This window comes from Phocoena sinus, chromosome X (genome assembly GCF_008692025.1).
Source record: "Phocoena sinus isolate mPhoSin1 chromosome X, mPhoSin1.pri, whole genome shotgun sequence".
NCBI classification, from domain to species: domain Eukaryota; kingdom Metazoa; phylum Chordata; class Mammalia; order Artiodactyla; family Phocoenidae; genus Phocoena; species Phocoena sinus.
Window position 1 is genome coordinate 20397429 of NC_045784.1, and position 12678 is coordinate 20410106.

Here is a 12678-nt window from a genome sequence, read left to right on the forward strand (position 1 = left end):
ATCAATGAAAAGTAAGGTAGGAAAGGTTCTCGTGGGAAAAGTTCACGTGCTAAATGTTTAAGGCCTTACTTGCTTTCCCAGATGTTTTTAAGACTTTAATTCTGAAAACACATTAATAAGACCTGATGTACGTCGAGGATCTGAGCTCTCATGAGATGGCAATCTGAAAAACACTAGGCTGTAGTTGGGTGGGCAATAGGGCTGTGATTCTGTGGTTTAGACTTGGTGCAGGTTCTGCCGGTGGCCTTCTCTCAGAGTTATCCATGGGTGAAGGAGGGGGGGAATGTGAGAAAGCAGGAACACACGCCTAACCCTGTAATTTCAGAGCATGGCTCCTAGGCAACTTCAGGCTTACTGAAGTGGTTGAGAACCTGTCTCTAAGCATAGTGATCATACATCTTGGCTTGCCCAAGTTATACATACTGGTTTATACTTATTGTCCCAGCATAATTAATAGTGCCCCGTTTCACTCTCAAGAGTATCCTGGTTTGGATGATAAATTGGATGGTCACCCTATCTACAGACCACATTCACTTGATGATGGAGTTCTGGGGAAACAGGCCATACGTATTGCTTGGTGGATCATCACACAATATCCAGGTCTACTTGTTGCTCTGAACAGAGCTCTACAGGACTCAGCGCCTATGCCTTACGCTATTCCTTGAGAGCCACTTTCACACACACACACACACACACACACACACACACACACACACACACCAGAGGCATTCTTGCTGTTGCTCTTCCAACTTGCCAAGCTCTTTCCTGGGATAGGACCTTTGCAAAATAAATCCCTTGACCTAGACTGGTCAATCCCAATTTTGGTCTGGCTAAATGCTATTCATCCTTTAGATCAAGGCTTTCCCCTGTCCTCTGCCCTTCGATTCAGATAAGAACCTTTTATTCACATTGATAGCATCCATGCACTTCCTGATTTGTGTAATTCTTTCATTCATGTTTGAATCCTTCACAAATATATATAAGTTTCATGAGGGCACAATACTCCTAGGACCTCCTAGCACACAGTATTCAAACATTTGTTGAATAAACAAATGAAATGAGGTAGAACCTAGAGACCTGATGAGTGTTTAAAAAAAAGTTTGGGTATGTAATTAATGAAGAAGAGATAAAAAGAGGCTTATGAAGGCAAGTGAGATAACTATGTCCAACAATTGGGTCTGTCATAAAAACCATGTGGTTCCCTACTTAGTTAATCAAAAATATAAGATAAGATATATTATCTTAGAATAAGATAAGAATATAAGATGCTAAATTCATAAACTTTTTTTATCCTTTGGACATTAAGAAAATGAGTACATAAAGACATTCTTCTGGTTGAAGAAAACAACTGTTGCTAGGAAATTTTTCTTGTTTGATTACATATCACTTATAGTATAACAAAACATGACAGCCAAATATCTCACTAATGAAGTATTGAACCCATCCACCCTATTACAAATCAGATCTCTCTTGGCAGAAACCATCATCATCTCAGCAAAAACAACATTCTGACTTCAAAAGACAGTTTGTGACTTAGCACAAGCCAGAAATCAATTTTTTTTGCATTTTCGGACAGTTTTACTTAAAATATTTTACAATGCAACCATTCTCCTTATATCTAATTTCAATACATATTGGGTTTCATTGTTTTTTTAAAGTGATTGATACATTTTATTTAACCCAACACATCTAAAATACTATTATTTCAACATGTAATCAAGATAACATCAATCAACATTAAAATTATGAGATAGTTTACAATCTTTTTATTTGTACCATGTCTTCTAAATTTGGTGTGAATTTGCGCTTACAGCATACCTCAGTTCAGATTAGCTACACTTCATGTAGTCAACATCTGGTGCCTGCCATATTGGATTGCAAAGGGCTAGAGGAATAAGCTAAACAGCACTGCACTGTGATGGTTAATTTTATGTGTCAACTTGGCTAAGCTACAGTAGAAATTTTATTTTCTTACCATGTCCATGAACATGAATAATAACTTCTATTAGCAAAATTGAAACATTTGTTTTAATAAAAATATTTATTTCTAATTAGTATGCACTGCCATATGAAGGGGGATTTCTAGCCAAACCTCTGAGGTACAGCAATCCACTTGAAATGTCTGATCCCCTCACCAGTTGAATTATTTTGATCAATTACTTAACTGCTCCAAAATGCAGTTTCCTCGTTTATAACATGGAGATAATAATAGAACCTGCCTCACAGACTCTTCCTGAGCATACAGTTAGCACACAGGGCCAAGCTCACAGCAAGTGCTCAATAAAAATGACCTATCCCAAAAGAAACGAAACTGAGTTATCTGTAGTGACGTGGATGGACCTAGAGATGGTCATACAGAGTGAAGTAAGTCAGAAGGAGAAAAACAAATACCGTACGCTAACACATATATATAGAATCTAAAAAAAAAAAAGGTTCTGATGAACCTAGGGGCAGGACAGGAATAGAGACACAGACGTACAGAATGGACTTGAGGACACGGGGAGGGGGACGGGTAAGCTGGGGCGAAGTGAGAGAGTGGCATGAACATATATACACTACCAAACGTAAAACAGATAGCTAGTGGGAAGCAGCCGCATAGCACAGGGAGATCAGCTTGGTGCTTGGTGACCACCTAGAGGGGTGGGATAGGGAGGGTGGGAGGGAGACACAAGAGGGAGGAGATATGGGGATATCTGTATATGTATGGCTGAGTCACTTCAGAAACGAACACACCATTGTAAAGCAATTATACTCCAATAAAGATGTTAAAAAAAAAACTACCTATCCTATGTGGTAGGTCACTTAACTTTTTTGATGAGGAAATAAAAGGTAAACATAAATGACCTGTTACAGACCCCAGTGAAATTCCAGTTCACTGGATGTGGTAGGCAGAATAACGGCCCCCTCAAAGATGTTTGCACCCTAATCCTGGAACCTGTGACTGTGCTACCGTACATGGCAAAGGAGAATTACAGTGGCACTGGAGTTAAGGCTGCTAACCAGTTGACCTTACAATAGGGAGATTATCTTGGATTATCTGGGTGGGCCCAATCGAATCACATGGGTTCCCATAGTCTAAGAGGATGGAAGACAGGGTCAAAGAAATGGGACATGAAAAGGACTCATTTGCAGCAGCTGGCTCTGAAGACGAAGGAAGAGGGCTGGGAGTCAAGGAATGCTGCAGCCTCTAGAAGCTGGGAACTACCCTCAGCTGACAGCTAGCAAAGCAGACCTTGGTCCTATAACTGCCAAGAAACTAAATTCTGTCAACAACCTCAAGGAGCAGGAAGCGGATTCTCCCCTGGAACCTCCAGAAAGGAATGCAGCCCTGCTGACACCTTGATTTACCACCGGACTCCTGACCTACAGAGTCTAAGATAATAAATTTGTATTACTTTCAGCCAGTAAATTTGTGGTCATTTGTTATGGCTGCAATAGGAAACTAAAACAGATAGGAGGACTTTCGACTAAGGAGTATAATAAGCCCTAGGGCTCCATTTTCCATCAGGAAATGTTACCTTCTCCTAAGCAGATGTCACATGACATCTATCATGGTTACCATTTCTAAAGTCTGTCCATTTTCTCAGCTTCTCACATGGATAAACTCAATCCTTGAAACAGCCCCATGAGGTACTACCCCCATTTCCCAAGAGCACCAGAGCAATTTCCCAAGGTTTCAAGGCTTGTAAGAGGTGGGGGTGGGGTGGGAGTGGGGGAAGAGCCCGGTGTACCCACTCTGGAGTCCACTCTCTTGGCCACCAGGCCATGCTGCATCCTGCCTTGTCTACCTTTCCTCATACCAAAAGTGTACGCCTTTCGAAAAAGGAGACTTTTTTTTTTCAGGATTTCTTACTTTTTATTTTGTTAAGTAATGATGTTTAAAAAAAAAGAAAGGGACTTCCCTGATGGCACAGTGGTTAGGAATCTGCCTGCCAACGCAGGAGACACAGGCTCAATCCCTGGTCCGGGAAGATCTCACATGCCGCGGAGCAACTAAGCCCGTGCGTCACAACTACTGAGCCTGCGCTCCAGAGCCCACGAGCCACAAATACTGAGCCTGTGTGCCACAACTACTGAAGCCTGTGCGCCTAGAGCCTGTGCTCCGCAACAAGAGAAGACACCGCAATGAGAAGCCCACGCACCGCGACGAAGAGTAGCCCCTGCTCCCCACAACTAGAGAAAGCCCGCGCACAGCAATGAAGACCCAACGCAGCCAAGAAAAAAGAAAAGAAAAATCATTGCCTAGTACCTTTATTTCTTAGAATTTTAAACAGCAAAAACTAGAAAGGGCACAATTTCAGAACAAATTTAGCTTTATGGAAAACCCACCACATTGTCCTTATTTTTATTTTATTGTGGTAAGAACGCTTAATATGAGATCTGCCCTCCTGACAAATTTTTAAGTGTACAATACAGTAATGTTAACTATAGGCACTATATTGTACAGCAGGTCTCTAGAATGTATTCATCTTGCATAACTGAAACTTTATACTCATTGATTAGCAACTCCCCATTTTCCACTCCCCCAAGCCCCTGGCAACCACCACTCTACTCTCTTCTTCTATAAATTTGACTATTTTAGATATTTCATTTAAGTGGAATCATACAGTATTTCTCCTTCTATGACTGCCTTATTTCAAAGATGATCACTTTAAAATCACATAACTTACAGCAAAACTTGAGTGTGTTTAGAAAGCTAAGGAATTTCGAATGGAGAAAAAGAAAGAAGGACACATTTACTCAGATTGATGGCTGCTGCTTCCCTTTCAATTTCCTGCTGAGCCAGCAAAGGCTTGAATACAACTATAAAAAGCGCAGCTTTAGAAGTTCTGCTCAGTTTTCATGTTAGTAACAGGTTTACATTTCTTTTATATTTTCCTTACCTTCAAAGAATTATTAAGATTTTTCTTTTTAGTTATTGTTGGCCTTTAACAGTCATTCTACAATTCTTTGATAGTAACTTGTCACATTTTTTAAAAATCTAGTGAAAATTAAACATGACTTTTAATGAAACACACTGCTGTGTTTGGCTAATGTAGAAGACAACTCCAAAAGAGCTATCTGTGACCCTGGGGCCTGACACCCACAAATAGCCTCCATCTCTGAAACTCAGGCTTTGAGCTGGGACTATTCTGAAAGGGTTTCAGATTAGCAATGGACAATCAATAGTTTCATGCTTTTATTAAACATCTAGAGTCAAAGAGTGAAAACCGTAATGGAAAAGATCTATGAATCAACTACATTAAGTACTTCTGATCATCAAAAGGCACCAAAACTGAAGAAACAAGCCTCAAACTGGGAGAACACATCTGCAAACATGTGACCAAAAATATTAGTATCTAGGAAAAAATAAAGAACTCTTATAAATCATTAAGAAAGGAACTAATGACCCACATGAAAAATGGCCAAAAAGGGCTTCCCTGGTGGCGCAGTGGTTGAGAGTCTGCCTGCCGATGCAGGGGACACGGGTTCGTGCACCGGTCCGGGAAGATTCCACATGCCGCGGAGCGGCTGGGCCCGTGAGCCATGGCTGCTGAGCCTGCACGTCCGGAGCCTGTGCTCCGCAACGGGAGAGACCACAACAGTGAAAGGCCCGCGCACCGGGAAAAAAAAAAAAAAGGCCAAAAGACATGAACAGGCATTTCAAGAAGAAACCAATAAACATGTGAAAAGATGCTCAACCTCATTAGTAATCAAAGGAACATACATTAAAACAACAATGAGAGATTCTGAGACCATTTTGACATGCCAGACAGGGAGGAAACTATTGCAGAGTCCTTGTGTCATGTCAAAAGGACACAGAGCCAACTTCTACTGGCCAAAATGGAACAATCTGAACTCCAACAAGGATAAGAAATACAAAGCATTCAAACCCAAATATATTTAAATCTACAAATTCAAAATGATTCTAAAAAAAAAACCCACTAATTGGTGACCTTCTGAGGATGAGAGGGAACCAATTTATTATTTTGAAAACCAGATAAATAAGAGCAAAAACTGAGCATTTATCCTATCTTTCCTATAACTGTAACTAAATAGTATATGAGGGGAAGTAGTTCCTTATTAAAGTGTTCTAGCTATTATGTGAAAATGAAATGACAGAAATAGAATATCACCATTTTCCAACTCCCAGTGAGTCAGTAGGTCTAGGCATTGAGCCTCAATAGCCACTAACACCAAAATGCTAAAGTGAAGCAAAAACTTAGATGCCTACATAGACCTTGCCAATAGGATCAAACACGAACTTGATTAGGCAGCCTCTGGATCCAGTGGCCAATCTACAGGAAACGTAGAGGAGAAAGGAACACGTTCAACTGCACCGTAAGCGTGCAATCCGCAAAACCCAAACTGTTGGAAACTCTACAGGTCCGACACGCCAGGTTCCTCTAACAGATACAGTATAAGGAAAATAAGAGGATGGAAGGGGAACCAGTAGATTAAGTGACTTAAAAGGGAAAAAAAAGACTTAAAAGGAATATCAAGTCAGAAATAATCATGGGCAAGACTAAAGTGACAGGGATAAAGACTTAGGTGATAAAGCCATTAAGAAAAACAGGGAAGTTACTTCCTACTATGGAAGTCAGGATAGTAGGTAGTTTTGGATGGAAAGAGAGGAATGTGATTGGGGTGAGCTACATGGAAGGGCTTCTGGGGAGGCTGGCAAAATTCTGGGTTTTTGTCCTAGATGATGGTTACAAGGGTGTGTGCCTTATAATAATTCACTCAGCTATAAAAAAATCAATTTAAAAATTGTTGAAGGAAAGCACATTATTGCGGCAACTGAGGAAATCTGACTATGGACTGTATATTAGATAATGATCATGTAAACAATGAAATGTCAACTTTCCTGAGCATGATAATGGTATTGTGATTATATCAGTAAATGACCATGTTCTTTAGAAATATATGCTGAATTAGATATGGGTAGAAAGCGCAGTATCTACAACTAACTCTCAAATGGTTCAGAAAAATAAAATACACATGTGTGTGAGCACCCAAGCATGTGTAAAAAGACAAAGCAAATGTAGCAAAACGTTAATTGGTGAATCTATGTGAAGGGTATATTCATTATACTATTCCTGCAACTCTTCTGTAGTTTTTTTTTTTTTTTTTTTTGCGGTACGCGGGCCTCTCACTGTTGTGGCTTCTCCCGTTGCAGAGCACAGGCTCCGGATGCGCAGGCTCAGTGGCCATGGCTCACGGGCCCAGCCGCTCCGCGGCATGCGGGATCTTCCCGGACCGGGGCACGAACCTGCGTCCCCTGCATCAGCAGGCGGACTCTCAACCACTGCGCCACCAGGGAAGCCCTCTTCTGTAGTTTTGAAGTATTTTTTCAAAATAAAAATTGGGGAACAAAGTAAAGACATACACACGCACACACACACACACACACACACACACGCACACACACGCAAACACACCCCACAGTGAAAAACTATTTCAAAGGCACCAGACTGGCAAAAATGGAAAACTTGTCATCTAGTAAAATTGATGTGCAGACATTATGAACTAGGAATCCTGGCCTAGAAAAACTCTTTTTTTAATTTAATTTAATTTAATTTAATTTTTGGCTGCGTTGGGTCTTCGTTGCTGAGCGCGGGCACTCTCTAGTTATGGCAAGTGGGGGCTACTCTTTGTTGCGGTACGCGGGCTTCTCGTTGCAGTGGCTTCTCTTGTTGTGGAGCACGAGCTCTAGGCACACAGGCTCAAGTAGTTGCAGCATGTGGGCTCAGTAGTTGTGGTGCACAAGCTTAGTTGCTCTGCAGCGTGTGGGATCTTCCCGGACCAGGGATCGAACCTGTGTCCCCTGCATTGGCAGGCAGATTCTTAACCACTGTGCCACCAGGGAAGTCCCTGGCCTAAGAAACTCTTAATAAACCATGACACATGTACAGAAATATGCTCAAAGCTGTGTGTGCAACGACAATATACTGAAAGCCACCTAGTTAGCCATCAACATGGGTATCTTCCCACAAAGAAATATTCCATAGCAGTGTAAATTAATAAATTACGGGCATACACAACCCATTAACATAATGTTTAGGGAACAAAACAACTTGCAAAATAACACATATAGTAAGACTCCATCTAAACTATATATTTATTTATATGTATATTTGATAGTTATTTATATTATAAAGGCAAAAAACAGGCAAGCTCAACTACAGTGTTTTAAAATAAATACGTTATGTGGTTCAACTAAAAGAAAAAGTTTAAAGAAAAACAATGGAATGAAAAGCACAAAATTCTGGATAGTCGTTCTCTCTGGGGAGGTGGAAGGGCCCAGGAAGAACTTGGAAGACATTGGTAATTTCCTATTTTTAAAGATGGATGGTTTGTTGGTATATGTATGGTCATTATATTGTTGGATTTTAAACTGTAAATATACATATATATGCAGTTATTTTATATTATATATGTTGTATTTTATGACATATTTTATATGTTTTTTTATCTCAAAAAAAGAAAAAAAAACCTAGACCCATTATGATGACAGTATTTCTGGACACACCCATCTTTGCTTCACAGTTCAGACAAAGAATTCATTTTAGCTGAAGCAGATAAATTCCTCTTCACTGACCAATGACAGGACTGAAAGACCACCTCATCCAAACTTCGTTGATAGAAGACTCAGTGCAAACATTTAGAATTAATTCCTAAAAGGGAAAAGAGATGTGGCAGAGCAAAAAATGCCACAGACTGAAGGTTTCTGAGAGTAATACAGCTCCATGGGAAATAATATAATTGAGAACTGAACCATCATTCATACCACTTAAAATTTCAGGGCCCCATTATTTGATAGTGAAATGCCATTGTCTTTTATTGATTTCCCTGCCCCCCACTTGTTGGACTTTGTGGGTTTCAGTATTTTTTGTTTGTTTTTGCTTTATTAACCAGAGCAAAGACTTAAGCTACCCTGGAACAGGAATCTTTGGGGGCCCGGGAAATCTTTGAAGGGAACTGAAGAACACCTCATGGAGGAGATATTTGTTTGTTTCTTAGCATGTCTGGAAATTGGTTTTCAAGTTAGGCTTCAATTACCAGTCTCAATTAGGTGCAATCTGATTCATAATTGTTTGTACTATAATAATGTAACAGATGTACCTACTTTTGGTTGTAAGTAGTCAAAGAAATTTGTGGAATGTGGGGATCTAGTTCCCCTGCACTGGAAGTACAGAACCTTAACCACTGGACCACCAGGGAAGTCCCTCAGGGCCCCATTTTAAACACAATGTCCCCAAATTTCTTTGACTATTTACCACCAAAAGTATGTACATATCAAATAATTCCCCAAATCTAACTATATTGAATCTTGAATTAATAAGGCCTTCTGATATTTTTCATTTAAAACTTGTGCTAAATGTTTAAGTAGTCAACATCCATTTTATTATCTTCTATTCACAACAGATAGCTGTCAGGACAACTGTGCTTTGAGAGTAAGTGAATGGAAGAACACTAAGCTCTCAGTGACGCTCAAGAGGGCAAGAGCATAGATGGAAGACCAGAGAAGACATGCAGACCAACCCCAGGCTAATTAGGCATCTTTACTATCTCGCTCCCCAAAGACTTGCATGTAAATATGAGTAGCTGTAATATCCAATGTCTTCAAATTACAATAAAATGCTGTTCTGCTTAGCTTGCATTCCAACCACAGTCCCATTGGTGTGCACGTGTCTGCCTGACACCACAGAGAGCGCTCAGAGGCTCCCAGGGGATCCCCCCCACCATAGCTTTCATGTGTATCGGTTCTGCACTGACACCACAGTGAGCACTCAGAACTGAGGAGGAGTTTCATTTTCTACATTTCTTTCTAAGGCTGTGTATAGTTTTCCTGACATTCTGTTTCCTTTCCCATATTAAACTCAGTGCGGACTTCAGGAATTTTTTAAACAGGAAAGAAAGCTTCCAAAGAAAATGTCAGAGAAATGAAAATAAAACTATGAGCATTTATTCTTTAAAAGGGATTGCCAAAGGGCACTTGATATTAATATAGAACTTCCTACTCAAGAGCTAGTTTAAACAGGCTCAACAGAGACTAATTCATTTACAAATCACCAGTACAGTAATTAGTCTTAAGATTTCACTGGAAGATTATTTATGTAACTAATGAGGAGGGCTTATAATTTATTCTGTTAATGTTACTTCCAAGTTCCAGTTTGAAATCCTGGGTTTTGAGATAGGTATGTATGTATTTATCTATTTATCTATCTATTTATTTATGGGCCATGCCGCATAGCATGCGAGATCTTAGTTCCCCGACCAGGGATCGAACCCATGCCCCCTGCAGTGGAAGCTCGGAGCCTAACCACTGGACCACCAGGGAATTCCCTAGGTATTTATATTTTTTAAAAGGGTATTCTGATTTGAGATGACAGGAGTCAAAAGTATTCTATGATACAGAAGGTATGTTAATAATAAGAACCCTAATTCTTCCTTATCGAGCTGTGCCTCTGAGTGCTTGGAGGAGGCATGATGCCTTGTTCTATATTCTCTAATCCTTATCAGAGGAAAGAGAGAATGTCCCAGCAAACATGGGCAACATTTAATCAGCTAAGTGGCTGTGAGAAGAGACAAAAAAATGACCTGTCCTTATAATTCCACAACCTTTTCCCCTCTGCTGTTTGCCCACCAGTCAGCACAATGGCCTGTAACTGGTGGCTGGTCCCGTATATGCCCTTAACTGGGCCCATAGGCTAGGGGATGAACAGTTACAGTACTGATAAAGCGAAGAACAAAGCCTATGGTGAATGAAATATCAAGAGGAGTCTCGGTTATTTGTCTTTTGCTGGGAGCACAGCATGTTCCCTTTGAATCTAGTTTTGATAAAACTTTCAGATAATATGCAACACTTGGAGCAAACTGTAAATACAATACAGTGGAAATTATGGTCTAAGACTGGGGTGGAATGTATTTTATGGCCCCCACTTATTCAGCCCTGCTGAAAATAATCAAATGCACAGAGGTTCTATTGCTCCTCCAATAAAGGCCACCAGAGAATCTGAGCTAGAAGCATAAGGAAATACAAACAGAAAAAGCAAGAGCAAGCAACAGGGCATCAAGAATTTTATAAAACCCGAGAGAAACCACATATTTAAACCAAAAGGAAGATAATGAAAAAGATCTTTCTCACCTTTTGAATGTTCTCCTTCCACAAATCTTCTACAACTATGTATCCACGTAAACCCCAGTCATATAATTTCTCCCCACTGACCTTGAAACAAAATATAAAAGATCCATTGCTATTCCATACATGAAGTAGTAAGGAAGAGAATTTTGTTTTCTTTTGCCCTGTTTCCAAAAGAACTGTATTTAAGCATACGACAAACACAGGAATCTTGGAACATACACATTAAAACTGTGCAATGTAAGCAAATAAAAGATAGTAAGAATGATAGCATAAAAAGGAAAAATAGCTTCCCAGTGTATAGTTACTGTTTACAATAATTTGCCATAAATTATAGGTGTATATTACAAACTTTCACAATTTCAAGGAAAAAAAATGTAGATCATTGCTGATATGGGAAATGCCTGAAGATCAGACAAGAAGGAAGGCTTCTACCTATCACATCTAGCACGTAACAGCCAAACAAGTCTGAAAATCAAGCTTAAAATCAATCATTCATTTTTGGGGCTAGGTAAAAAAAATAGGTGAGCCCAGTAAAGATACTCTCAGTCTTCCCAGATCCCTCAAAACATAAAGTCTTTGAGTTTCTACAGCAATTTTGCCTCCTGTTTTAAAATCCTTTCTACAACATCCTGAGAAGTAGGCCCCAGGGTCAGAGAATATTTTGGGGTCAGTGAGCTCACTACCTTAAAATGCACTTGTCCAACTTTGGCCTGTTGGCTTTAATTGTTGGAAACTTTTTTTTTAAGTATTGAGCTTTCTTAAAAAAAAATGCTTCCAATAATCTGCATTTGTTCGTCCTACTTATGACCATATTGATTATTCTTCTAAATGACAGTACTTCAATTTTCTGAAAGCAGTTATTATTCTCTTCCTAATTTTTATAATAATTTGTCTGTGTATAGCATTTTACTTTACAAAGCACATTCACATGATTTATCTCTATTCTATATAACAACCCTATGTGGTAAGTAGGCAAAGACTGTAAGGAAATATTCAGAGGCCGAGTGACTCGTCCAAGATCACAGTGCTAGTAAATCCAGGGGTTGCTGCAACATGCTGGTTTCTTAGAAGTTATATTCTTCCAGTTGCTCCAACTGTTCTTAGGATATGATATGATTCTCACACCCACTGGTAGACATATCAAGCATTTATCATGAGTATGGCACTGTTTTCAGTGCTTTAAATTTGAGAGAAAAATAATATTTGCCATCACTTTAAGGGTTTTCTTACAGTACTTTTCTCCAAACACTACTGAACAGAAAACAGAATATACGTGATTAAGTGGCTTGTCCAAGGTCATGGCATTCATTAAAAAAAAAAAAAAGAAAAAAAAGAAGAGGAAGTAGAAAAGAAACTGTGAAATAGGAACTAAATGACACTAAAACGGTATCAGAAATTCTCTTTCAGTCACTGATGTTTTGTTTTATTGTGGCAAATACACATAATATAACATTTACCATTTTAACCACTTTTAGGTGTACAATTCAGTGGCATTAACTACATTCACAATGCTATGCAGCTATCACCACCATCCATTTTCAAAACGTTTT

The 12678-nt window shown here is 39.4% G+C and overlaps 1 protein-coding gene across 1 annotated transcript in view; it reads right to left on the reverse strand.

Moving 5' to 3' along the window:
• Positions 1–12678, reverse strand: part of APOO (apolipoprotein O) — a 57954-nt gene that overhangs the window by 4302 nt on the left and 40974 nt on the right. Inside the window, exon 7 of the mRNA XM_032620842.1 lies at positions 11132–11212. Within this exon, the coding sequence (XP_032476733.1) occupies positions 11132–11212 (81 nt within the window). The remainder of the gene's footprint in view (positions 1–11131; positions 11213–12678) is intronic.